General features: G+C 48.8%; 3 protein-coding genes across 6 annotated transcripts; 1 reads left to right on the top strand and 2 right to left on the bottom strand.

Annotated features, from left to right (window-relative positions):
* Position 1: 1 nt before the first annotated feature.
* On the bottom strand, positions 2 to 8,861 carry LOC131184129 (sulfotransferase 2B1-like). 3 transcript variants are annotated; one of them, XM_058155142.1, is made up of 7 exons: positions 8,711 to 8,861; positions 6,239 to 6,447; positions 5,846 to 5,972; positions 4,295 to 4,389; positions 3,161 to 3,341; positions 1,776 to 3,000; positions 2 to 116 (listed from the first exon to the last, which is right to left on the bottom strand). In XM_058155142.1, exons 1-6 carry the CDS (start codon positions 8,847 to 8,849, stop codon positions 2,885 to 2,887), a joined length of 867 nt encoding a protein of 288 aa, XP_058011125.1. In that variant the 5' UTR covers positions 8,850 to 8,861; the 3' UTR covers positions 2 to 116; positions 1,776 to 2,884. The 3 variants fall into 3 exon arrangements, with proteins under 3 accessions (XP_058011125.1, XP_058011126.1, XP_058011127.1); XM_058155143.1 differs by lacking the exon at positions 2 to 116 and having other exon boundaries at positions 2,447 to 3,000; positions 8,704 to 8,835; XM_058155144.1 differs by lacking the exons at positions 2 to 116; positions 8,711 to 8,861 and adding an exon at positions 7,116 to 8,222 and having other exon boundaries at positions 2,447 to 3,000.
* Positions 8,862 to 11,314: 2,453 nt separating this feature from the next.
* On the top strand, positions 11,315 to 19,945 carry DPEP1 (dipeptidase 1). 2 transcript variants are annotated; one of them, XM_058155132.1, is made up of 10 exons: positions 11,315 to 11,554; positions 13,723 to 13,855; positions 14,242 to 14,374; positions 15,431 to 15,581; positions 15,849 to 15,918; positions 16,314 to 16,490; positions 16,750 to 16,834; positions 16,932 to 17,007; positions 17,433 to 17,568; positions 17,982 to 19,945. In XM_058155132.1, the coding sequence occupies exons 1-10, from the start codon at positions 11,325 to 11,327 to the stop codon at positions 18,147 to 18,149; spliced, it is 1,359 nt and encodes a 452-aa protein (XP_058011115.1). In that variant the 5' UTR covers positions 11,315 to 11,324; the 3' UTR covers positions 18,150 to 19,945. The 2 variants fall into 2 exon arrangements, with proteins under 2 accessions (XP_058011115.1, XP_058011116.1); XM_058155133.1 differs by lacking the exons at positions 11,315 to 11,554; positions 13,723 to 13,855 and adding an exon at positions 11,561 to 12,104.
* A 182-nt stretch (positions 19,946 to 20,127) lies between these two features.
* Positions 20,128 to 26,407, bottom strand: CHMP1A (charged multivesicular body protein 1A). Its single transcript, XM_058155154.1, has 7 exons — positions 26,284 to 26,407; positions 25,362 to 25,381; positions 24,878 to 24,955; positions 24,290 to 24,436; positions 23,625 to 23,753; positions 22,829 to 23,016; positions 20,128 to 21,404 (listed from the first exon to the last, which is right to left on the bottom strand). Exons 1-7 carry the CDS (start codon positions 26,288 to 26,290, stop codon positions 21,383 to 21,385), a joined length of 591 nt encoding a protein of 196 aa, XP_058011137.1. The 5' UTR covers positions 26,291 to 26,407; the 3' UTR covers positions 20,128 to 21,382.
* Positions 26,408 to 27,329: the final 922 nt, after the last annotated feature.

Here is a 27,329-nt window from a genome sequence, read left to right as displayed (position 1 = left end):
GCAGGAATCCAATCCGGTCTTCTTACAGTGAGGGGCTTTGTAGCTCTTCAAGGCCTCTCGCTTCCATGGCTTTCATGCAACTGAAGAAGCGTTTGTCACCTGGAAGATCTCGGACCCTGGAAGATAATTCAGGAAATGGATCTATCAAGTCAGTTGAACTGAAAACAGGACTGCAGCCCTCTCCCCTGCTGGCCTCACTTTCCAGACAGGCTTCTTCTGCAGGACCATCCAAGGACATCGGTTAGTCTTGCCTGAAGAAGGTGGGCTCTGTACCAATGTGAGAAACCGGCCTGATCTGGGAGCATCCGGAATAAAACAAATCTCCGGGGTGAGCCGTTCTCACATCTTGCCTTTCACCCTCTGCCTTCCCTTTAGTGACCAATTTGTTTGGCAATACCATGAAAAGGAAACCAGGGCCCAGATTTGTAAGACAACCTAACTTGGTTTTAATTTCCTTGTTTTAGTGGCTGGACTTTTGCTCTTCACTGGAGATTTAAGAGAAGGTTTTAGCTGAGCCATGGACTCAGCCACAACAGTTGGGCAGAGTGGTCCCTCCGTCAACTGAAGGAGGTGGGAAATGGCTCCTCTATTGTGGAAACATGCATGTCTGTCTTTTGCTGATTAGCGTTTATTATGTTTTGCTAATCAGTTTCCTGAAAGAAGAAAGCAAGAAGCTATGAATGTGATTTGCCCTCCTCGATAGTATTTAAGAACATCCCCTTGGTTGGGTCATCTTCATATTTTGGGAAATATCCCACCTTTCAGAAGATCGGGTATCTTCCAAGACCCTTGAGCCTCTTTGGCTCGTGGCCGATCACCGCAGCCTGGGACCTCCAGCTTTCCCACACTGCCCCATTTTCCTCGCCCAATCGTGCTCCCTCCTCCCTTTCTTTAATTTTTATATACTGAGCTTTTAATGACGCAGGCTGAGAGCAGAGATCCAGTTGGGACACTTCAAAGTCTAGTCTTTGTTTTTCCTGCTCCCAATTTAAGAGTAACGGTTTGTGTGCTGGGATGGAATAAAATGCAGAGCCCGGTCAGAAGAGCCAAGATGCTGGATGTGGCAGAGTGGCTGAAGCTCCGCCTGTTTTTATGGGTGCCACAATCGAGGCAGCTTTGCTCGTCTTGACTTGTGGACCTCATTCTGCCAACGCCTTGGAAAGGCCAGGAATTCTGCCGTGAGAATGAATTAGCCAGCCAGCCATCGCCAAAGCAGCCCTCTACCTTGGGCTGCCGTTGCCACTCTTCCCAGCTGGCACCTTCATCTCACTGGGCTGGAAGGGAGAAGCGCCCGACATTGCTGGGGTGAAAAGATTGGGCTGAAATGTCAGCAGAGTTTCCGTGGAGAAGAGGCGGGTTCATGGTGGCGTTTCCGTTTTTCTTTCTGACCACTCCCCACCCCTGGTCCTCTTTCTGGCTTCCCTTCGGGGGTCTTTCCCAGCCTTGATGATTCTGTGCAGGATACATGAGAAATACCTCTTATCTCCATCCAAATCTGCTGCTTTTTTTTTTTTTGCTATTTTTTTTTAAAGACTATGGTTTGAAATATTCTGTGAACATCCTTTTCGTCTTGCCTTTATTGAATTGTTTACTGTAGTTTCTTGGATAAAACATATTAAAGATGACATTTAGATGTATTAAATAAAAATAAAGGTCTTTTGGATTTAATATGTTTTCTCACTGCAGTGTGGTCCTAGGATGAAGGAAAGCGTGGTGAGGGGGCAGAGGGTTAAGGTTAGGGTTAGGGTTAGTTATTAACCAATAACTTGAGTTACCTGGAGGAAGTTTCCACTGAGCATCTTGTTCCTCTGCCAGGACAACATCCTGATGGACAGAAGGGGAGGGAAATACTTCCCACTGCAGGATTTCAGCAGGATATCGTAATAATGAAAGAGGAGGCAGCTTCCTGCTCTCTTCCACCCAGCTGGCTTCTCTGCAGTGCTGGACCAGAGAAGTTACTTTTTGCCCACAGCTCTGATGGACATGGATGTCCTCTCCCAGCCTGATGTTCCCCTCCAAGCACATTCTGCTGGAGTTCCCACTACCCTGAGGACAGGATGACAGGAGAGAGGGAGGCTGCAGCACATCTGGAGGAAGGTCCAGAGGCCAGAAAAGGGCAGACAGTTACTTGAGTGTGTCTCCTGTTAGCATCCTTAGCCTCTCCGTGATGGTTGTGCTATAGAATTGCAGACTTGCCTGTTCTTCTCAACTTGGACAATGCCCTGCTGTTTACTGGGGACAATGGTCCCTTCTTTCTCTACACTTCGGCCAGTTCATTTGCAGAAGAGGAAAGGGGGGAGGCACATCTGGAAAGGCAGCTGCCAAAGGATGCCTGTGCAGCTGTGGGCTCTCCAGCTGACTGAAAACCCATTTCAGATCCCACCAAAAATCCTCACGAGCCCCCTTTGCTTGCCAGGAACAGAGGAGAGGACGCCTCCACTGGTCTTTGGGCTCCTCTACGGCTCCTCTGCACAAGCAGGAGGGGAACCACTAGGGACGCTGCAAACAAGTCAGGTTTATTGAAGGAAGCAAGAAGGTTTCCAGCAACTGGTGTGACTCAAGCAAGCCCTTAATTCTAAACATAGAAACCGTCTTGCACATCACCTTCCTTCCACCCTTCTTAAAGAAACTATTTGGTTCCCTAGTTTGAGGGACTGGCTTGTCTTCATCTGTTTTATAGTCATCCAATTTGCTTTCAGGCTGCGTTTTATGACTGTGTAAGAATTCTCTCTCGCAACCCCAGACTGGGGTGACCCCTTGCTGAGCTACTTCCCAGTTCCTCTTCCCAGTGGGAGAAACTCCGATGCTGGAGCTGCCATCCTGAGGCAAGCTGGTTCTGGACGGCCACTTGCAAAGGTCAGCCGAGGTCTTGGAGCAGCTGCTCTCAGTCCATGTCCCACTGGAGGGGCCAGGGGTGGCCCCTCATTTCCTGCTGGTATTTCTCATTGAACAGGGCGCTCTGTTTGGGGGAGAAGTGGTTCCTCCAGTCACCAACAATACCTGGAAGGGCAGAAGGAAGATCGTGGTGAATCTGCAGCTGGGACGGTGATCACCTAGCAAAGGGAGCTGAAGGCTGAGGTGAACCTGGGAAGGGCAGCACTGCACCAACTCTCACCAGCCTTCCCCCACCTCCCCCCCATCCCCCGTGGCCTTCACTGACCTTTCCTCATGAACTGGCTTTTCTGAAAATCCATAATCTCAGGAGGGACAAGTTTGCAATTCACCATGATGTTCTCCTTCATGACAGCAAAGCTGCAGTGCTCCAGGATGCACTCAGCCTGGTCTGGCTGAAGCGGGTGGTCCAGGAAGGCGCTCAGCCGCTCCACACAGTGTTTCAGGTCCTAGGAGGAGGGGGAGAAGTTGGAGGAGGAGGCAAAGAGAAGGAGAGGAGGAGGAGGGTGAAAAGAAGGAGGTGATGAACAAAGCAGGCCCTACATACTCCACCAAAGAGCAGGAAAGGCCAGAAGCCCTGTTTTATCCAGGAGAAAGATGGCCAAGATGAGCAAGGCATAAATGCTGACTGAGAGGAGGACCCAACCTGAAGGACCCCATCCTTTGACTCTTGAAGGGGTCAAGGGGTCACCTGTCTGCCTGCCCTGGCCCAAGGCAAGAGCTCTACTGCTGAACCTTGTTGCAAAGAAGGATCCGTGGGCTGGGAACGATGGGATTTGTGTTTTACCACATCAGGAGAGAATGTTCTGTCACCATTTTAGAGCCTCGAAGGACAAAATGTGGCCACCTGAATATTAGCCAGCAATTCTCATGATTTTCACAGCTGGACAGGCTAGCTAGGAACTGGGAATTTAGGAGCATTGGAAGGGCCAAGTTTGCACATCGCTGCTTATAAACTAGAAAAGGTAAAAACAAAAGTATCTATCTATATATGGATCTTAGCTTCCAAACAAAACAAAAAAAATCATCTATCTGAACTTTGGGCCATTTCCTTTCCTCTCCATGGAGGGCTAAATCATAACAGAGCAGGTCTGTTTTCTTCATTTGCTGCCCATTTCCAGACATCTCTCTTTCCAGACATCTCTCTCTTCCACTGGCCTGACGCCTGGAACTTTGCCTGGCTGTCCTGGAGGGATGGAAGGGAAGAGAAGGCTGGGCAGGGGGGCTCCTTCCTTCAGCGCTTGCCTCACGAGCCAGCCTGGATCAGGCTCTCTAACCCTTGTTCCCTATTCATACGACCCTCTTCCTGTAAACAGGCCAGCATTTGAAACCACCGTCTTGTTTTGAAATAAGCTGGTCTCCTTCCCTGCCACAGTTGGCACCCGTCTGTGGGCAAACTCACTTGATGGAGCTCCTCATAGGTGACGCAAAACAGGCCCAGCTCTTCTCGGCAGCTGAGCCAACCTTTCACGTGCTCAAACCAGGATCCGTAGTGCACTGTTTCAAAGCAGGGAGAAGACCAGGATCAGAGTGGGAAAGAAGCCGCTTGGCCTCCTGGCAACTAACAAGGATCACACCCTTTGCTATCATCTCAGCCTCCTGGCTTCCCTTCAATTGTGCTGATGATTCATCTGAAGAAAGTCAAGTCACAACATGTTCTAAAGCAGCCTCTGCTTTGAGTCAGTCTATCTCCCAGCCTGATGCCGAAGGCAGGAGGGACTTGATGGACTGACTGGGTGGGAGAAGGACCGTCGGCAGAGTCCTGGCAAAGCAGCAGCTCCCTGACACCCCCCCCCAGCCCACCCCAGGTGTGTTTTGGTATCTGCCCTGCTAGGAAAGAAGTCCCCAGATGGAGAAACCGCCCCTCTCTCCCTTAGAAAATTGCCAACTCTGCCACGGGGTGCTTTAAAGAGTAGCTGGGTCTTCAGTGTAGTCATGAAAGAGATCCCTGCTCGGGTCTTGGGCAGCCGTTAAACCGTGCTGGAATGAAGGCTGCAATGGGCTGGAAGGGAAGATGAGCCCAGAAGCCCTTGAAGCGCCTTCTAGGACCTGGCAGTTCCTCCACTAGCCTCAAGGGTGGGATCCGAGACAGGAATCCCTCAGAAAAAATATCCTCCTGGAAGGCCTCGGTGTACATTCAAGAGTAGAAAGGTTTTAATTCAGCTCCAGATGTGCCTGACAACTGTTACGTTGCAAAACTGCTGAAGAATTGAAAAGGACCATCCCAATTTTTTTTAAGAAAATCCAACCTGCTAAGGATGAAAGCAGCCGTGTCGATGCCGCCTGATACAATAGCAACATATTCACCATCTCCAGCCTGCGTGAAAACGCCATCGCCCACCTACTGCCCTCTGAATGCCTGGAACTGCAATCCCCAGAATTCCCAGCCGGCACGAGCAGAACTATCCTCCACCACATCTGGAGATCATCAGACCAGGGGAGGCTCCTGGCAGTCCCGGAAACCTCTGCCTCCAGTTATGGAACCACGGCTTCTGGGACTAATTGGAAACAGTTGCTATAAAGCAGTCAGGGCATTTTAAGCCAGGGAGGGTCTCCAAAATTGGCAACTCTACGACTTGTGAACTTCGAGTCCCAGCTACGCTGGATGAGGAATTCTGGGAGTTGAAGTCCAGAGGTTTTAGAGTTGCCAAGTTCAGAGAGCCCGGCTTAAAGCTAAAACACTGCCCTCACCTTGTTAAAACAAATGCACGACCCCCCACAGCCCCCAAATTTGCAGTTACAATACAAAATGCAGAATGAAAGCAGACTGCAAGAGCCGTAAAGACCGTGGGATGCCCACAGAGGAGCTGGCCGTGAAACTGGAGACCGGTGGCTTAAACAACCACCCAGTTCTACCACTTCCTCATCTGAACTTTCATCGTGGCACTGAACCAAACGGCTGTGCTTTTAGGGAGGAAACAAACGGGCAGATCCTTGGAGCCCTTCCACCTACCGGTGCCAGCCATGAAATCATGAAGGAAGCTTTCAAAGGAGGCTGGGTCAGGGAAGAACTTGGCCATTCTCTGGAAATGGTAGTAGGACACAGCAACATCTTTTGGGTTCCTGATCACATAGATCACCTGCAGCAGCAAAGAATGGACAAGTTGATCTCCCCATAGGACCACCTGCCATCCCAACCTTGGGTCTCCTCTGGCTGCAGTTTCCTTGATTAGCTTCACAAGAGACACCATGGCTGCACTCATGACATCCTCAGCTGAATCTGCCACATTACGTCCCTCTGAAAGCCCCCTGGGGGGGCCCAGGGTAGCCACACCTGAAGGGTTTGCCGTCGTTTTTGTGAATGCTGGCTCTGAAATGAACCCACGGAGTATCCCCGGAGACGCACCTTGGGCTTAGCTTTCTTCAGGGCAGGCGCCAGCACTGGCTGGGGCAGGTGGGTGGTGAGGAGGCGAGGATACCCGATGTGCTGAAGTTGCTCTTGGAAATAGCTGTGCTCCAACCAGGGAGCTCGGGCCCAGTTGGGAAGAGTCTTTATGGGCTCAAGGTTGCCATTGCTGTAGATCAAGGTCAAGATTTCTTGCATCCACGTGGTGCCTAGAGGGCAGGAGGAGAAGACTGGCTGGTCATCACAACCTGTGGAACTGCAGGCTTTTTGACCACAAGAACTCCTTGGGGAAAAAAATCCCTTGCACAGAAAAGAAAGTGGGGAACCTGCATCCACTCATTCAGAAGACTATTCAGAGCAAGGGTCTCCAACCTTTCAGATCTCAGGGACCACTAAATTCATAAGTTTAAATCCCAAGGACCACTAATATGATTTTTTTTAAAAGATAAATAGTATTTAGTGCAATATAAAAAATGCAAATCATTTTTCTGCAGACCACCAAAATTTTCTCGCAGATCACCAGTGGTCCACGGACCACTGGTTGGTGACCACTGATTCAGAGAACAGGAGCAGAAATGAGCCCTTGGGGTTCAATGGACACTGACTGAACATTTCTACCCTACTGACCTGTCAGCTGGGCAACTGAAAAGGTCCTTGGAGCAAAGGTGCACCCCAACATTTCCTCAAGCCCACTCTGCCATTAGCAATTAGGGGTGCTCTTTTCCCCGGCAGCTGACAGCAGTGGGAGAAAAAAGAAAGCAAAGAGCTCTACCAACCTTTCAGCTACCTTCAGTAAAGCACTCAGTTAATTGGCTGATTTACTGATAGTCCATTAAACATAAACAATGGATAGACATGCATGCAGATTAGAGCTCACCTCTTGGGCAGAACCAGTTGTGCCAGCATATTTGTCCGCTGACTCAAGGACTGGAAGAAGCACATTTATGCAACTACAAGAAAGAGCCCTGTACGAAGACAAACATTTGCTCCTTCCCTCCTCCAGAATTACTGATAAAGTTGATAAGGATGCTCGGTCCAGCTTGGCTGAAGGGCTGGAAGAGTCTCTAGTGCTCTCAAAAATCCTGGGGACGAGGAAAGGAGGACAGCTGTATTTTCCCTTTGCCCACATCCTCTTTCTTCACAATGCCCCAAAGGCCTCCAGCCAGAGGGGCTGGGTGGGAGTCAGGGATAAGATGATGAAGGTATCTTTTCTTTTATGTACACTGAGAGCATATGCACCAAGACAAATTCCTTGTGTGTCCAATCACACTTGGCCAATAAAAAATTCTATTCTATTCTATTCTATTCTATTCTATTCTATTCTATTCTATTCTATAAAAACTACCTGAAAGGACAGTGGGGACCTCACATGGATTCACTGGGTTGATCTGGTGGGGATGTAGGCAAAGATCTGGTTGACGAATCGGGGCCCTTCACAGCTTCTTGGGAAGGGTTTTGCTGGGAGGAGAGGGCTGAAACTGGATGGTAGTTCAGGGGTCAGTCAATGATTAACCTCTGACCATCATTTCCCTTTGAGTCAAGACTGAACACTTATTGTTTCAGAGGCCAGCGAAGATAGTCCTACCATCGTCTGTCTCATTGTTCCCCTTTCAAACAGCAGCCCACTATCTATCAAAATAGTTGATGGGTTTCCACACTCAAACTGCTCAGGCAGCCACCAAGTTCTTGTTAACGGTTACTTGAAGTGCCACGTTGCCTGTTGCAAGGCTCGTGTGATATGCACAAAAATGAATGAAACGGAGAAAAGGCTGGTGAAGATGACAGAGCTAGCAGAGATGGCAAAATTAACTTGCTTGATTAGAGAAAGATCGCTGATCAGTGACTACAAATCCTGATGCACCTTTTGCTGACAAAAGAGACCACGGTCAGGAAGATTGGAAATTTCTGCTCTGTCAACTTTCTTTTCCCTTTCTATTTTTTTTTTAATTTTATTTTCTTTCTTCCCTAGTGATTGTTTTTCTTTCTTTTCTTCTCTGGTTATTACTTTCTGTAAAAAATTCTAATAAAGTGCATGAAAGAAATGCCACTGTAACTAGAATGCCTTGGTTCAAAGGTGCTTTGTCTCAGCCACGGCCTAAGTTTCCATTATTTTAAGAGAAGTTTGCATTTCCACTGAGGGCATCGAATAAGGAACAACAAAGACAGCAGCTTCTGCAGAGAGGGGGAGAGGGGGGGAAGCAGAATGAGATATTCCATGCCCCCCCAAGGGAAAAAGGGTTTTCAGACCCACCAAGGGAGGAATAAGAGCCCACCTGAAGAGGCATCTGAGCCATCCCAGCGAGCTTCAAAAGGCTTCCAATATCTATAGAAGAGGCTCCCTTTTGTACTCTTGAGTAAACAGACAGCTACTTAATCTCACAACCGGATTTGGTTTTGCACAGACAGTTTGCCTGGCAAACAAAGAACAACTTCCATCCTCCTCTCCTAGCACTGGTTCACCACACCTTTTACCTGACTTTGGGTAAGTGACGAGGAGCACATCCGTGTCCTGGAACTCAAAGTTGCTGGCAAAGTGGAGAGAGCTCTCGGTGTGGAGGTGTCCCGGCAGGCGTATGTTGGCAAAGACCTCAGTCACATCCAGCCGAGCCATGGCGCTGGCAGCAGCCGGGAGGCCTTTCTGCTCTCCTGCAGCCAAAGAACCTCCCTCTCTGCCTGCTCAGCCCACCGGTGGGAGGTATCTTCCCAAAACACTCTGAGCTTTTCTAACCAAAACCATCATTCCTGAGGGCAGAATTGTTGTCAGCAACAGCCACAGGTGGATTCAGAAGGTCAGTTTTCTTTATCTCTGGAAACAGCACAGATTCTTCTGTACTACTGGAAATAAAACCAGGACAAATTAATCAATAATTTCATAACTCTGGTTGGGTCTTTCCAACTGTTCTTGATCTTTCAGACAAACTGGATGATTTGCAATATGTTGTCCTCCTGTTTTCATGGCCAATTGTTTTATTTCAAACCCTTTTTTTAAAAAAAAATCTAAATGGCAGGACAAAGAATAGACTATTCATGGAGATGCCAGCAGTTTGAGAAAGCACATCTGGTCTGTTTTTGTGAATATGAATACAAGAAGCAAATCTTAACCTTAATTTTATCATTTGCACAGCACTATTGACTTACGAGGAGGGAAATTGGACCAGAAAGAAAAAAAAGGCTTGCACATTATATTCATAATCGTACTTGTGGGGGTGGGGGAAGTACAACACAATGGTATAATGTGTGGGAAAAAGCTTCCTGTGGGTTGCTGGTATTTGCTTATCTGCTTTTGTTATTAATGCAAGAATGGAAAAACCTGATCTGTTTGTTACGATAGTTGTTATGATAGCTGCTTAAGAAGTTGCTAGGAAAATATAAAGCGAGAGAATAATTGAACACGTGTGACTATGTGCAAGGTAACTTAAAAATCACAACAGATTAGGAGAATGTAAAATCCATGTCTTTTTCTGTCTGATGTTGAAGTCTGTCCTTTAGGAACTCTGCACACTCCCAACTGCCAATTAAGCCACAAATGTGTCTTCTTAATTTCCAGATTAGCCCTCATAGTCTGTCTGAAGAAGAACATCAAGGCTCGCATTTATGCAGCCATAAATTTCAACTTCAGTGCTTGAAGTCCCATTCCCTCTTCCATTCCCCACCCCACTCCAGATTTTTCCCCAGCTTTCCCAGCTGCACAAATAAAAGGGGGGGGGAAATGTCCCGAAGTAGGTCTAGACTTACTTCCTTTCAAGGTAAATTCCTTTCATACAAAGCATATCCCCTCTTTGGGTGAGTTTTTGCAAGGAAATCAATTTAAAAGCAAATAAAGTCATAACTTATTAAATCATTAATCATAGTTAGATGGACAGATTGCCCCCCCCACCTAAAATTTAACAGGAGCTTAGAAAACCCTTATAATTAACTTGATCCCTGCTTATCTCTTTCCTAAGCCTCTTATCTGTTGGTTTCTAATCATCTTGCTCAGTAACAGGCAGAATTAATCAGTGAACCATTGTGGGTGTCTCTACGCCCTCAAATCCCATCTACACACGGAGCAGCATCTCCTTCCCATGGAGGCTACTATGGATCACCTAGTCATAACTCCACACTATGAGGTCTCTTGCTACCCTCGCTCTCCCCCCAATTAGCTGCACTGAGCTGCTGAATCAAATCTGGGGAATAGCAGGTCTGAAGTACAGCTAAGTGGGCTGCCTCATCCCAGCGGGCCCCTTGTGCCCACCAGCGCAAGCTCATCCGCCAATGGTGTGGGGGGCAGAATCCCCTTCCCCCAGCATTGGGGGGCTCACACTTTCAAGGCTTTCAAAGGAAACGCAGCTCAGGCTCGGCAACCCCCTGGGTTTGAACAGCTGCATATGTGACTGGCAACCCTGGCACGACCAACTGGAGCTCCGTTGACCTGGCGATGCCATAAACCATGGCCAATCCTGAACCAAGGGACCACCATTTTCCCCTGACTGAGAGCAAGGCTGGATAAAAACAGAACTGGATCTAGAGAGAGCCAGTCTCTGCACAAGGCTGATTTTCACCCTGGGATCTGCTGCTCCTTTGCTTAGATGAAAGCAGAGGAGAAGGATGTGAGCCAGCGAGGACTGGTCTGTTTCCAACATAAATAAAGACCCGCAGTCTGGTGTTCATGTTTAGCCTGAAAAGAGGGGGCTCCCGGGAAGAACCACCTGGCCTACTTTGTCCCCACCCAGACACTGCCTTGTTCAGATCTCCCCAATGGATCCCTTCCGAGGAAGGAGGCCTCGGGGACCTGGAGCTCCTCCAAACTGAACCTGGAGGAGAAAGTGGGTTCAGGGCCAAACGGTTTCTTGGCCAGGAGGGGCTGCTCTGCATTGCAGGGAGTCTTTCCCCTGGGGTCAAAGGGGCCTGGGGTGTCCATGAAAGGAAGTGGAACAGATGCTCTAGGAAGGGAATTGCAGACGGCCAGACTCTTCTATGCGCTTGTCCCTCCCAGAGGGACCCTCCTTGGGTCTTCCTCCCTCAGCTCCAAAGGGCAGGATGAGCTCAGCTGCCTGAAGCCTCCTCTGGCTCCTCCCAAGCCACACTCACCCCCAGGAGCTGCCACATGATGGGTGGATCCCACTCGGGCACTCCCCTTCTCCTTACCACTTCATTTGCCTCCGAGGATCCCTGGGAGGAAACACTGGAGGAGATCGCTGCTGCTGGTCCAGATCCTCTTCGCCCCAGGATGCTGCTGGTGCCTTACCTCCTGCTTGCTTGGCTCTCTGTCTGTTTGGCAGATGTCCATCAGCTGGAGGCAGCCAAAATAATGAATGCCACACCTGTGGTAGACGGGTAAGATCACAGCCTTCCTTTCCCTGCTGTAGGTTGGTGGAGCAAAGCCCCGTCTTGGAAGATGCCTGGATCGTCTTTTACCCTCCAGGGCCTCCTTCTGGCACTCAGCTGGCATCCAGCTTTCCACTGGGCTGGCTGGTTGGCGCAATGCCACACGACTTCCAGTGGGGCTGACGCAGTCCACATTCGCGAGATACCGTTAAAATGTACGTGCGACATAGCCTGGCTGCTTTCCAGGGAACAAAATCTATGGGGCTGGCTAGGAGGAAGTTCCCCATCAAGGCTTCCTGAGAAAAAACCCTTTTAGGAGTCGCTAAATGTGAAGTGCTGAGGGGGAGAAAGGGGTGGACGAGCCTTGCAGGGGGGCTAAAAAAAACTGATGACGAAGAATCGCACAGTAGTGAACAAACATTAAACTGTCAAATGTCGTTCAATGGAAATAAAACCCCCGACGTGGTATAAACTGACTGCTGCTGAACTCCAAGTGGCCAACAGGGAAGGAGAACCTGAGGCTGAGCTCTATTCTTGGGCAAGTGGGTGGCAAATGAAGGTGAGTCACCTGTAAGAAGGCAGGTTTTTTTGTAAGGTTCACGTGCAGCAGAACCAGAGAGGAAAGTCCCGCTGTATAGTGTGCAGGGTTTGACCTTCCTGGATTTGGCCATATTGGGAAGGATTTGTGCAGAAGGAGGTGGCAGGAGGGGCAGCCAAATTAGCTAAGGGCTGGGCAGCTCCGAGGGAAGCGAAGGTTTCCATGTAAGGAAAAGTGAGTTGTGTAAGTGTGTATTCCATTAAGCAAAGGGGGGAGAAAGGTGTGACAGCTTTGTTTCTCAACACTCAAGAAGGGCTCAGAGCCGTGCAGGGGAAGAAGCTACAGCCTCTCCTCCTCCACACTGGCCTTGACCAAGGAGCCCTTTGGTCAGTGAATAATCAACCACCGGTGATTGCCCTCAGGGTTGGCCAAACTTGACATCTCTCCCTGGAGGGTTCTGGAATTGAGGTGGAAGTACAATGGTCAGACGGCCTTGGAGGTGCTGAGAAATCCAGAGGTAATAAAAGGTAAAGGCTCTTACAACCCCTCCCCCTTGCCTGTCTCTTGAAGACCAGCATGACTTCCATTAAAACGTAGAAGAGGCTCCATCTCTGGGCACCAGGAAGCTAAAGGGCTCTTCTGACTCCTTGCCCAGGATTCCTCCTGAATGTGGAAACAGATGGGGGTGAAGAGGCACATTTGAGGCAATCTTGGGAACTCCAGGCAGATTCTAGCCCTTCTGTGTTAACAAATATAGCTGAGTACTGGCTGGGGGTTCTGGGAATTAGGAAGGAAGATCAGTTTCAGTTCAATATACAATAACATTCAAGATCAAAGCAACTTTTTAAAAACAACAACAACAACAACAACAACAACAATAATAATAGACCTGGTCCTCTCTCTCTTTTTTTTTAAAGAGAACTTGCTTTGATCTTGAATGCTACTTGTTTTGAATTATAGCTGAACTTATTTCCTTAAGATATTGGAAAAAGAGGCAGTTTGTAGTTTGGTTGCTCTGTCATTTCCAGTTAAATGCAACTAAATCACTGAATTTCTTAGTTAGAAGGCAAGCCATTAGCGCAGGGACAAGATAGCTTTTCATGGCCTCTTAAGTACAGTTGTCAGATCTTCTGCAAATCCAGCAAGGCTGCTGGCTGTTAGTTTTTAACCATTACAGTAAAAGTGTAACTATGGATAAAGCTAGAGGTGGTTGGCACCTTAATCACCTTCCGGCAGCCTTTTAAGTTTTAACTTATTTTCTTCTTTTTTGCATCTGGATCTTTTATTGGTTTATTGTATTTTTATATAGTTTTTAAGTGTTTATGTTTTAATTCTACACCAGCCAGAGTTGCAAGTGAAATTTTGACAAATAAATAATAAATGTATGGATTTTTGTTATTGTTCAATGAATTGCTTTCTCTGCTCAAAGCAAGCCAGAGTTTTAGCGTTACAAAGAAACCACTGGTTTACAACAGTTCAGCCCATCCTTTAATCTGATGTAAGGAAGACAAACTGTTACCATCTCAACCTTTGATCTCCAAGGACAATTGCCCTATCAATTAATCTGCTTCAATCAGCCTCTTGAATCATAACCCAGCATCTACCCAAGGTGATAAGATGTTATCTTTCGCTTTTGTAGTCACAACGACCTGCCCTGGCAGTTGCTGACAAAATTCAACAACCAGCTGTCTTTGAAGGCAGCCAATTTGCACCAGCTGCAAGACACTCATACCAATATTCAGAAGCTGCGTCTCGGGCATGTAGGAGCACAGGTAACAGATGAGCAAAAAACACCTGCAAGTCTCCCATGCAATAAAATAGGGTTAGGGTTAACTTTCCTACTGAAAACCTCTGATCATTCAGATGTTTGCGTATTGCTAAACCTTATACGTTTGATTATTTTCAGGTAAAGATTTCCAGCTCAGCTTATTTGTTTAGCCTTTTGGCTGCATTTCAAATTTATGTGTGTTTTAAGACACCTTCAGTGGGTCCAACCTCTGCTGCCTGCCCGCTTCCTTCCTGTGAAAATCAGAGATCTGTCCTTTCCACTTGCACCCCAACCTTACACCTTCTGCTGATGCAGATGCGGCCTTCTGATAAAGCTCACACAGGAAGCGTAAATAAGCAGCTTTAATGCACCTTTGCCTTCCTTCTGCAGTTCTGGGCAGCCTATGTGCCCTGCGACACCCAAAACAAAGACGCAGTAAAGCGAACTCTGGAGCAGATTGATGTCGTCCATCGGATGTGCCACCAATATCCAGATGTCTTCAAGTGTGTTACTGACAGTGCAGGTAAGCACAAGATGGTGCCATGGCTGTTGCTTCCTGGCTGGCCAAGGAGGGGCCCAACCAGTGGTGAAATCCAATTTTTTTTACTACTGGTTCTGTGGGCGTGGCTTGATGGGCGTGGCAGGAGAAGGATACTGCAAAATCCTCATTCCCTCCCCACTTCTGGGGGAAGGATATTGCAAAATTTCCATTCCCATCCCACTCTGGGACCAGCCAGATGTGGTATTTGCCAGCTCTCCGAATGACTCCAACTTTCCGCTACCGGTTCTCCAGAACCTGTCAGAACCTGCTGGATTTCACCCAACCGGGCCCAACCACATGTCTCTTAGCACAGGGCACGCTACAAGTCAGAAAGGCACCAGGTGAGTGGGCGGGGCTGGTCCAGATGATGGTATCCAAGCACTCCGGCTCAGCCTCAGGCCTATGGAGACCAGCAACTGGCTCTTCATGATAAGCTGTTTCTAGGGAAAAGCAGAAGGACTTCTCTGCCCATCAGCAACTGCTCTGGAATCAGGGCCAAAAGCCAGTGCTAGTTTTATCCTTGTCAACTTTTCCACCCAAAATCTTAAGTCCCTGTTGTGGCAGGAGAAACTGTCTGGAGCTGGATTTACATGTAATGCATGCAATCATTTTTTAAACTACGATTCATTGACTAAACCACAAAATACGACCTGCAACCCATGGATTACAAAGACTCATGCCTGGGTTCACACACTGACAACATCCACTAGTTTGATCCCGGCTTGCCACACTGTGTGAACTCAGGCGACTGCAGTTTATTCAACAAGCTGAGCAAGCCACAGCTTAGTTGATGTGTGACCCAGGCCAATATTCTAAGAGTGTTGAAACAACTCTTAGCTGGTTTAGTGCAACACATGAACTCCGTCTCTGCCAGAATTCTCCATTATTCAATGTGCAAAACAGCATGGATAGGGAAGGGTAAGTTAGCCTTAACCGTGAAAATCTAGTGTAGACTTCAAACCATCTCATATTCCGAGTTGGCCACCCTATACATGAGCCCCTGGCCCTGGAAGCTGGGTGGAAAACCTTCTCTTGCAGGTATCCGGAAGGCTTTTGACACTGGCCACGTGGCCAGCTTAATCGGCGTGGAGGGGGGCCATTCCATTGACAGCAGCTTGGCCGTCCTGCGCACCTTCTACCTGCTGGGCGTGCGCTACATGACCCTCACCCACAGTTGCAACACTCCCTGGTAAGCGGGGAGGCCCTGAAGCCTGCTTTCGAATATGGGCATAGCACTGAGGTGCCCTTGAGCAGGGCAGAGTGACCGGGCACGGCTGTGGCGTAGTCTTGCAAGCATTTGTGTAGGGAAGGTCCCAAGAGGGTCATTCATTTCAACAGTAGAGTCCCATTTTGAGGGAGGGGAGGTCCACCTAAAGACCATTTAGGGAAGGAGGGTGTAGAGAAGGAAGTGTCAGGATTCTATGCTCCTTCATCTGGTGTCCACTTTCCTTGGCAGGGCTGACAACTGGCTGGTAGATACAGCTGAAGAAAAGCCTGTTCACAATGGCTTGACAGAATTTGGGAAGGTCAGCAAAGGCTCTGCGGAAAGATTTGAAGGGGGGAGGGGGCTGTACTTGGCTACCCAAGCAGAGCATCTCATCTGCCAAAGGGAGAAGAGGCTTTGACATTGGCCTGAAGCAGAGCGGGTTAACAAGAGCTCCCATTGAAATGGGGGTTGCAAAAGTAACCACCATGAAGGACTGAAGCCAAACAGGAAGGAGAGGCCTCACTGGGGGCAACTGATGTGAGGTGAAGGCTTGTGCAACAGAGTTTGGGGCAGGCCCCCCAATGCTTTCGGGGCTTTTCCTCTTGAACCAGAGTCTCCTGAGTTCATCTTCTCACACCTTCACAATGCCAAGGTGGAACCGGAAGCTCTCCTTTCTCTCTAAGTCAAATGATCCTCCATTTCTTTGCTCCACAGCATGTGGTCCTGGAGATGAACCGGTTGGGCATGATGGTGGATTTGTCCCATGTCTCTGTGGAGACAATGAAGGCTGCCCTAAAGGTCTCCAGGGCCCCCGTGATATTCAGCCACTCCTCGGCCTATGCAATTTGCTCAAGCAGACGGAATGTACCGGATGACGTGCTCCGCCAAGTGGTGAGCAGGGCTGGGTTTGTGTGGGTGTGAATGCACATGCCTTCAACAGCATCAATGCAGGTCGGGCGGGAAGCTTTTGCTCAATGTTCTTCCTTGGCTCCTCGGGTCCTCTTCAAAGGGATTGGCCCACCACCTGTCAGGTGGACATGTGGTTGGATGCAGCAGGGTCAAGAGGTGGCAGAGCAATTGAGGCTCTTGCTGTTTCTGGGCATCAGCTTCTGGGTGGCCCCTTGGATGATGCCTTCTCTTCTTCTCTCAGAGTGAGACACGCAGCCTTGTAATGGTCAACTTCTACAATGACTACATTTCCTGCAGCAATCATGCCACTCTGGCCCAGGTAGCAGGTAAACCCAGCAGAGCAGGAACAGCACATAAGGAGACAAGGGAGGGGGAACTGAGGCACACAGAAAGTGGTCAACTTCTCATCCTTCTCACCTGCAGACCACATGGACTACATAAAGCGCGTTGCTGGAGCAAAGGCTGTTGGCATTGGAGGAGACTATGATGGGGTGCCCAGGTATCAGCAGGAGAGGCAGGGGGATGAGGGTAGACTTGAAAGAAGTCCAGTCTGCAGTGGGACAATCGTAAGCTCCAAGACTGGAGTGGCACCATTGCTTGAAGATTGTAGGCAGTTGCCAAGAACCATACTTGCCGTTTAGTGGAGGGCTGCAGGAACCACGTCCCTATGGCATGTATGTGTGACGACCTTGCATGAATAGGCATCCTGAGGGGAAGACGCTCCTCATCCTTAGACTTCTTGCCCTCTGACCAAGACATGGGTGATTAAGGAGCAGGTGGGTGCAGACAGGCTCCTGGAGGTAGGGCAGCACCAGAGAGATCAGCCTTGGCATGAGAAGAGAGCATGCAAGGGTGGGGGTGAGAGACAGGGAACCCTGCCCTTCACTTCTTGCAATTTCCCTGGTGTGTTTTTTTGGCTCACAGAGTCCCTCAAGGCTTAGAGGATGTCTCCAAATACCCAGACTTAATTGCTGAACTGCTGAGGAGGAAATGGACAGAAGAGGAGGTGAAGGATGCCCTGGCCAACAATCTGTTGCGGGTCCTACAGGAAGTAGAGCAGGTAAGACCTCTTAGACCTGAAGAAGAGCTGGAGGTGAGTAATAAGAGACTTGGGTATGGAAGAAACTCAGCTCCATAAACTCAGCAGCTCTCATTTGCATTTTGGGCTCATTTTCCTGTTCTATTTGAACTGCTTGTCTTTGGAGAACCTGTTCCCAGACAGGACAATCATTTTTGATTCAAAAAATAGAAATGGAAGTGTGCTTTAATGGTTAAGGTGTTAGATCAGGACCACAAAGATCTAGAATCTGGTCCACTTCCACCCATGGAAGCTCAGTGGGTGTCTTGCAACCTGTTTTCTTCCCCAGTCTAGTCTATCTGAGGACTGCTGTGGAGAAGATAGGAGGATGAAGAAGACTAGAACCCAATCTAAATCTAATGAACTAATCTGAACAAACTCTTCTCCTTCCTTAGGTGCGAAACAATATGACTCTCAAAGGAGTTGCTCCCGATGACACACCCATTGCCTTCCAGGAACTGGAAGGAGGATGTCGAACACACTACGGGTACTCCAACCAAGGACACCACCTGAGAGCTTTGCCTGCTGTGCTCCTCCTACTATTGCTCTGCACACTGATCTAATAGCAGCCCCAGGATCTCCTTCCTTGTAGACTATGAGGATCCTGCTAGGTTAGGAAAGAAGCATTATTTCTACATCCAATTCCTATCACACTTCAAATTCTGCCCAAATCTTGGGCTATTCTCTTATTACCTCCATTAACTTATGGCCGGTTACCAAAATGCCATTAGTGCCTCAATTACAGCTCCTCCTTCCCTATTGCGGACATCAGAGGAGAGGCAAGCAAAATTCTGCTTTGAACTTTTCAAAGTATTTGCTAGTCGCCTTCTTTGCTCTGCAGATACCGGGAGCGTGCATAATGCCGGACATGCACGGTGGAGAGTACAGGGAACGACACCTTGCACCACTTAGGTACTTCTTCCGTTTGCCTGGCTTTTCCCCCCCCCCCACCTTATGAAGGACAGAGATTGCAGCGGAAAGGATGACAAGAGAGTAAGCAGACACACAATGGGGAATACCGATCAAAGGCAATGCAGTGGCACCAGCAGCCCCGAGTGCACTACGCAAAAAGCCCAGTGTTCTCCTTTGCGTGGCTGTTTACTTCCTTGTAATCCCTCCCTCCAATGAATGTAAATACAAGCCTTAATTCCCTCTCGTGAATCATCTTGCTGGGGTGGAGTGCTTAGGAAGTGAACAAAGCAAAGGAGTGAAACCAATTATAGTCTTTTATTAGTTTTGAACAGGCTGTGTCCGCCCTGTGTATGTGTGAACATTCAAAGGGAAGAGTGTGGTGAAAAAGATTCTGCAGTTGGGTTCACATCATTTCCTACTTAGCGATTGCTTTGCCTAATAATGCCAGTTGCTGATCCCAACTAAGGTCACTAAATGAGGACTACCTGCATTTTATTATAACCTGCATTAAAATAAGAGAACCAAGGTGTTGGCTTAGAACCGAAGGAAACCGCGAGTTCAAGTCCCACTGTTGGCTAACTGGGTGACTTTGGGCCAGTCCCTCTCAGCCTAACCCACCACACAGAGTTGTTCTTGGAAAAAGAGAATTGGGATACAGATCTTTTTTTTAAAAAAAGCCTACCTTGATGGAACATGCAGGATCCATTGTCTAGGTAAGGAGGGCTGACTTTTGTTTTTAAGCCCCAAGATCAGATCCAGAAAGGGCCGCTTCCTGATTGACTGGGGTATTAGGAAACACCAAACAATCAGACTGGCAAGATTCTGTGACTAATGCTAATATCAATAAAAAGGACTTTTATCCAATTTCCTGTAGAGTTGATTTCCTGAGCTGGTCTACCCAGGTGGCCCAGCAGAAAACGGCCGTCCAAAGCAGCCCCTCCCTCGCAGGGTCTCTTCCCCAGGAAGCAGTACCTGTGGAGATGGGAAAGAAGCCCCCACCCCACCGGTGCTTGCATTCCCTGCAGGAGTCCCTCTCCCGGTCAGCTGGATCTCCAGCATGGGCTTTCCCTTTGATGCAGGCTTGCTATCAGCTGCCATAGTAAAGAGGAGGGGAGGGGAGGCACGGCATTGGGGTTTGGGAAGTGAGCTGGTGTGGTGAAGGCCCACGTGAACTACAAGGAGGTTTGCTCTGAAGAACTACTGCGCTGCTGAGTGGAGCAGTTTACACCCAGTCAAGGCCAACCATTGTAGCACTCCAGATGGACGATATACCTAAAGAGGAGCTTCACATGACATTATGTGGGACATGGATTGGACATTCAGCCGGGGACCCTGGGGGTGGGGATTTAAGGAAACTTTCAAGCTGCAACTTTCGCGCCTTTTGAATCAGATCTTGCCTTGTTTTCACTGCTATCGTTTCAAACTCAGTAAAAGTACCTCTTCTCTACTTCAATGGAGTCCGGGGTTTTCTTTCTTGGGTTTTGAACGGAGGCAGGCCTGACACTCCCATTCTCCCCCAAAGTAGAAAGCCAGCCTGGGCTCCTTTTTGGCCTATCAAACAACAGAGCTGCTTCGGTGAACCGTTTGTGAGTCCCAGCTGACACAAACCACCATTCAGCTTTGCAAATCTCAGTGCGGCTCCTGCTTCCCAGAGTTTGTTTATTTAAGCCAGCATTAAAACAACTGACAAAATTCACTTTTCATTTACAAAAAGAAAAAGGCAAAGACAATTTTTCCTAGTGTTGGAGAATTCACTGCTCTGTAAAAAATAAATGTTCCAGGGAAGATGATTATAATCTCTTGCCCTCCCCAGCCCAGAGGAGCCGGGCAGCTTAAGGCCCCCGCCTTGAGCGATGAAGGAGAGAAAGGAAAAATACACACTTAATGCCACCAGTAGACGGAAAATGCTTGCTTGCTACCCCAAGCTTGGTTTTTTCAGGAAAACTGAATTCTCAAGGGAGGGGGGGAGATGGCCTTGGCTCTCATTTACACACAGACACTGTCTAAACAAGGATGTCCCGATGCTTGTAACTCATAGTAATGGGGGGAGCTCAAGCACCACGGTTAGGCAAAAGGCCCTTTTCTGCACAGGAGGGTCTTCTCCTGAAGCTGGGATGTTTGGAGGAAAGGGCTACTCCGGACCCAGGTAGACGTTCCCCTCACCCCTACGTGACAAGCTGTGGGGAGGGGAGGGTGGGGTGGGGCGCATGCATGAAGGCTGAGGGGCAGCAGGGCCACTGTTTTCCAAGGTCACTTGTGGTCTGTAAATTCAAGGCAGGTTCCAGAGCTGCCAGAAAAAGGGGCCCCTCCGTCTTCCTGGCAGCGTCTTTCCAACTTCCAAGTGGCCTCTCCACACATACATGGAACAAGGAAGAGAGAACGGGGCAGCAACCGGCATCAGGAGGAGCCACCAGCACACCGGAATCTACGCATGCAGCACCAGGCTTGTTCCTGGCCCTCTTAGGAGCGCTCACTCCCCCAAGGGCCTTGCTTCCCCCATGGCAAGCACTGCATGCTCAGGTTCCTTTCATCAGGCTGGAGGCGGAGGAGGAGGTGGAGGAGGAGGAGAGCGGGAAGTGCAGGCTGGAAGGAGCAGCAGTTGGAGGAGGCAGGGCATCCATTCCAGGAGAGCCCTTTGCCAAGGACCAGGCACAGCCACATAGAGTCTTGTGGTCACCACATCTTCTTTAGACAGGAGCTATCATTGCTGGATGAGCAGGTGGTCCACGCTGGGCACAGCAGACCCGCAGGGGTGCACAGGGCAGTCTTCTCCCTGGCCCTTGAATAGGATGGCTAGAGGGCTGAAGGCCAGGGCTCCAGGCAGAAACCCCACAAATCATAGGAGAACAAGGCAGGAGCCACTGTCTGTGAGGGGGTGGGAGAATTAATTCCGCAAGGCAGCCAACCTGAAAATGTGAGAGGAAGAACATTAGTGCAGGAAAATCAAATCTCAGCAGAGCTATTCAGGTCTCGGCCCTCCCGGCTTCCTAGAAGACAGATTCCAGCTATGACATTTCTAAATGTCGAATTGTTTCCAAACAGAAAGCATTCTGTGGCCCTGAGCACACTCAGAGCGTGTGAGATCTTCTTCCCTTTCAACTTCAGCCTTTTCTTCTCATAAAGGTTTCCAATACTTCTGATCTGCCTCCCTCTTGTGAACACACAATGTAATTTCAGCTAATTAAGGATGAACTCAGATTCAGGCTGTGGATGTGCGTAACGCTCAGCCAGGATTTCTTTCAACTCTGATTTCCTGGCCAAGCCACAGTGGCCTGGTTCACATCTAACGCAATCCATAATGGACCAATTCCCAAAGCACTTTTTCTAGAAGGCCCCGCTAGTAAGACTTGCTGCCGCCGTCACCACCAGGCGCATGACTGGGACGGTTGCATGGCTGGTATCACTGAGCGAGGCAGACATGGCAAGAAGCAGGAAAGCTGACAAAGCTCAAACTGCCCAAGGAGCTGCTGATTCAGTTCTAGAGGAATTATTGAGTCTGTCATCTGCACCTCTATAACTGTCTGGTTTGGTTCTGCAACCCAGCAAGACAGACACAGACTTCAGAGGATGATTAGAACTGCAGAAAAAATAATTGCTACCAACTTGCCTTCCATTGAGGACCTGTATACTGCACGAATCAAGAAGAAGGCCGTGAAAATATTTACAGATCCCTCACATTCTGGACATAACCTGTTTCAACGCCTACCCTCAAAACGACGCTATAGAGCACTGCACACCAGAACAACTAGACACAAGAACAGTTTTTCCCGAAGGCCATCACTCTGCTAAACAAATAATTCCCTCCAGACTGTCAAACTATTTATTAAATCTGCACTACTATTAATCTTCTCATCGTTCCCATCACCCATCTCCTCCCACTTATGACTGTATGTATGGCTGTAACTTTGTTGCTTGTATCTTACGATTTATGATATTGTTTCCTGATTGCTTATTTGTACCCTATGACTATCATTAAGTGTTGTGCCTTATGATTCTTGATGAAGGTATCTTTTCTTTTATGTACACCGAGAGCTTATGCACCAAGACAAACTCCTTGTGTGTCCAATCACACTTGGCCAATAAAAAAATTCTATTCTATTCTATTCTATTCTATTCTATTCTATTCTATTCTATTCTATTCTATTCTATTCTATTCTATTCTATTCTATTCTATATTCTAATTCTAATCCTAATGTGGGCTACACACATTAAATTGTCTCCCTTCTGGAAAGTTCCACCTGCCCGGTTGGCTGGCTCTAGATTTACGGGCTGAAAAGAGCTTCCGGCCAGAGGTCCAGTCCTGTGGGCAGACAGAGGGAAGCAGACCAACCTCCGTGACAGCTGATCCTCTTGCGAACGCGTCGAGCTCTCTCCCATGGCCGAGGCCCCTTCAGGCAGCTGGTTCAGCTGGTCCATGACCTCCAGGCCATTCTCCTCGGCAATCTGCACTATCAGACTGTCCACTTGCTCCTGGGGCGTCGTCAAGGTCGTGGCTGAGCTCATGGAGTCATCCATCACCTGCGGGGACCCCAGGCGGAAGCGTTGAGACAAATACAAGCAGCAGCAGCCGCAGCCGCCAAGGTGGGAGCAACAGACCGACCGCATCCCAGGGATTCAATACATTCACCCGCTTCTTGCTAGGGACACACATCCTCTCACTAAGCTAAACCATCATCCCACCATCTTCCTTCAACTTCTCTCCAAGCAAGAAATCAAGCATGATCATCTGCAGCTACTTTGTTCAAGCAATTTGGGAAAATGAGGGTGCCTCTTCTTGCTCAACAGTGAAACATCTGGCACAAGGCAGAATAGAGCTGCATGATCCACTGACCTGAAATGCGACGGGGGCTGGCAATGACAAGGCAAAGCATGAGTCAGCAGATTTAGCCCTGGACTCCTTTTAGTCCTGTTTCAAAGCCTGCTTGGTCATAATCTGTGCCAGCTGTTTGATTGGGAGTAATTTCGGCTAAATGGGGAATTCCCACAGATACCCAAACACTTTCACAAGCATGCAAAGAAGGCAGCAAAGGCCAGAGAACAACAGGAGTAGGTTGACCGGCAGGAGACTAAAAACACCGTTTCCCAACTGCCCAGCTCTGAAGCTCAGCATCTCCTGCAGCACTTACTGAAGTGTGGACATCCAAATTCTGGACCTGCTGTTCAAACTTGTCCATCACAGCCGAAACCTTCTGAAGATCCATGGAGCCGAGAGCTTTGTCCAAGGCCTTGGTCACCTGGGCCATATTCTTGGTTACCTGCAACAGTCAAGAATCGTATTCACTTGGAGGAACCACGTGAAGCCAAGGCCAATCCTGAAGAGGGGGTGCCTCACGTGACCCTGGAAACAGCAGCCCCGATCAAGTCCAACAGAAAAGCGTGCAATGGCCAGTCAGTGCGAATTTCTCAAGGAATCCTAGCTGAATGGTTTTATCCTCTTTTAGTCGTGGAAGCCCTGAGGCAGGAAGAAACCCACGGCCACTAAGTCAAGTTGAGGCTGAATCTGGGATGCTGGAATCTTGTGAGCTGCTGGTGGATAAAGCCTGAGTGGCAAAGGGTAAGCGAATGGGGCAAGAGGAAGCTAAAAGGAAATCCAGTGGGTAATTTCTACATATCAACATAGTATCACACCCCCTCCCCAAGAAGTTTAGTTGGCTGGGAATGATGGAAGCTGTCCACACCTAGAAGGCGCCTGTTTAGTGTAGATGATCTTTTGTAGTCTCAGACAAAGGAAACCTCTACCTGTTCAAAGGGAGCAAGGAAGGCCAGGTAGTATTAAAATAAAGGGCCTTACTCCCTTCATGGTCACAGCTGTCTGAACTTTGGAAGCCACAGCATCTACACGGGAAGCCATGCGCAGCCAGTTCAAGCCTTCGTTCTTCTTCCGGATGGCATTCTCTGCGTAGACCCGAGCACATTCCACATTCTTCTGCTGAAGGGCCTAGAATTCAAGACAAGGAGCATCCTTCAGCTTCATTCACAGCTTCTCCAAACAAAATCAAGAGTGGAAGGAAAGGAAAGGGGTCAGATTTCAGGAGGCTTAGTGACGCAGACTGAAGGGAAGACATTCTAGAAGTTCATTTGCTTCAGAAGTGAGGAAGAAAAACGGGGTGGAAGGGAGGCTCCTCAAGCTCGGAAAGGCATGGGAGATGCAGGACAGAACCAGGAAAGCAGAGATACTCAAGTTAAGGAGAGAGAGGACAGATGGGCCTGCAGATGGCCTTTAATGCCAAGACTCAAAAGATTAGAAGCTTGATGGGTAACAAAAGTGGGGCAGCCCAAAGGCTTGAAGGCAGCAGAGATGGAAGTCCAGCCTTCCTGACTCATTCCTCAAGAGTTATCCCCACCCATCATTCCTAGCCTTGGCATTCAGGCCCCTCACCTTCTTGACTTTGGCCTGTTCTGTTTTGGAGTCCTTTTCTGCCTTCTTGGCAAGCTTCTCCAGCTGCTTGGCTGTAAACTAGAGAGAGGCAGATGTTCAGCAGACCTGTAGGCAAGAGCAGGCCCCCACCCCCAGTTCTTCTGGAGGGAGTAAAGTAAAGCCCCACAGAAGGACAATCAAGTTTTAAAAAGCAGAGATGGAGAGATACATACTGAAGGCATGATAGAGAGAGAGGCGGCCATTTACTGATTCAGCTAAACCTGCTACAGCGCCAAGTGGCATCAAGAGAAGCAGCCATTCCCAGATTTCTTGACAAAACCAGACTAGGGATTGTTCTGCTACAAAAACAGACATTCTCTGTCCAAGGGGGAGAATGTTTTCTAACCAGAATGTTTATTGTGAAAAGGGTTTGTTAATTTTGCTGCAAGAATTTTGATTTTAAGCCCTAAGGAAAGAAAGCACCTTTCATGGCACTAGCACTCACCTTTAACTGAAACAGTGTATCTGTGAAGAGAAAAATGAGAGCAGTTGGAAGATTTAAGGATAAAAGGAATCTTCAATAGGAAGGGAAGATTTTTGGAAACATTCATAACAGTCCTTCTGCCTAAATTGGTGCACTCCACAAAATGTTTCCATAGATTTGAAAAATCCAGATACAAAACTGCGGAATATGTAGAAATGTTTTATTAGAGGCTTAAGAATATGAAATAATTAGTTCCTCGTGGTTTTTTTTATCTGTTACTATTTCTCAGTTCTGCAATTATAACACTTTGGGGCTTATCCCTTTGATCACTCAAGTCAGTTTTGAAGACAATTCTCACAGATTCAAGATTAGACATTCAGGTTTCCATTTACAGAATGACATCCCCTGGCAGGAGACCCCGGGGACATCAGCAGTCCCACCAAGAGTGTACCTTATTCTGCCCAATGCAAACCTTCTTTTCCATTCTCAGATTTAATTTCTTGGTGGGGGAGGGGCGTCTCTGTCTGCTTGTTTCCTATCTCCCCTTTTCTCCTGGGGCTCCAGGTGGGCCGCCCAGCCCCCCTCCCCCGCCTGCGCAGGGTCACCCCAGGAGCTTCCGGAGCTGAGGGCGGGCTAGACCCGCGTCTCCCCGGTGCCAGTCTGACCCCCCCGCCCCCGACCACTGGGCCACACCGCCTGCCACTTCCTGGCTTCTCCTTGGCGTGACGAAGGGAGGGAGGAGGAAACGCCCCGCCTGGAGCCTCCCGGGGCGAACCCCCTTCCGACCCTCCCTTCGGCCTTTCCTTCCAAAGTGGCCCGAGGAAGCCCCTCCGCCCACATCCGGACTACAACTCCAGTCAGCCGCAGCTGGGATGATGGGGCCCGGCCTCCCCAGCCCGACTCCCGCTCTCTCCTTTCCACGCCCCGGGAAGAGACCCCTCACCGTCCATCCCGGCTGAAGCCCCCGCTCGCCTTTCCTTGCCAGGACTTCCGGATTCCGGAGACGCTCACTTCCGCTTTCCTTCCTCTCTCTGGAGGCGGGGCCTCAGGCGGCGCATGCGTCGTCCTGCCTAGACGGGAGGGGAAACAAAAGGCTCTTTCGGAAGGCCGCGGTTGCCGCGGCAACGAAGGGCCCGGATGTTGCTGAACTCAGAGCCCGCCTCCATCCTATTTTATTTTATTTTATTTATTTTTTAAGAGGCGCTGCTATAAATTCTTCTGGGGGGTGGTAAATAAGGTTAATTGTAGCTCAGTTCAAAACATCTTACTCCAGGCTTAAGGCTGGAAGTATACAATCCCCAGCCAGTGCTATTGGCTGACTGGGGATGATGGGTTTGGAAGTCCGATCCCCTGGAGCCTCCAGCCTGGTCTCAGACCAGCTGCCACACCTGCTTTCTGCACCCTGATGCGACCCTGCTTGTGCAGGTAGCCTTGACCCTGCGCCCACACCGGTTGGCCATGCATTCAGACGAGACCCCGGATGCCTGTCTGGGGAGTTTTGTTGCAGATACTTCCCAGAAACGCATTTGGGATCTCGTCTGAATGCATGGCTAACCCATCGGGTGCAGGGCGACAATGGTCGCCTATGTGGGAATCCAAGAGGGCCTGAAGGCCACTTGATGAGCTTTCAGCACTGACATTCTTGGTTGCTTTGCACCCGCAAAGGGAGTGGAGGAATGTGAAATTTAAAAACTGCTGGTGCCTTTTGCATTTGGCTGAAATGAGAGGCCTCCCTCCAATGGTGAATTTTATGCAGTTATTAAAGTCTGCTGATAAAGAAGATAACAAACAGAATATTTCCTCTAACTGTAAAAACTTATTTCCTGCTTTCTTGTGGTCATAAAAACACATTTCACTCACACTAAAGGCTAAAAAATGTATATAAACCTTGCTGATGTGCCAGTCTGTTGTCAGCTGTCCTAGAAACAAACTTTGTACAATTTCAGGCCCAAATAAAATAGAGAAACTTCTTTCCAAGCAGCTGCTTTT

The sequence above is a fragment of the Ahaetulla prasina genome, chromosome 12 (genome assembly GCF_028640845.1).
Source record: "Ahaetulla prasina isolate Xishuangbanna chromosome 12, ASM2864084v1, whole genome shotgun sequence".
Classification (NCBI taxonomy): Eukaryota; Metazoa; Chordata; class Lepidosauria; order Squamata; family Colubridae; genus Ahaetulla; species Ahaetulla prasina.
This window is presented reverse-complemented; position numbering and strand designations above follow the sequence as displayed.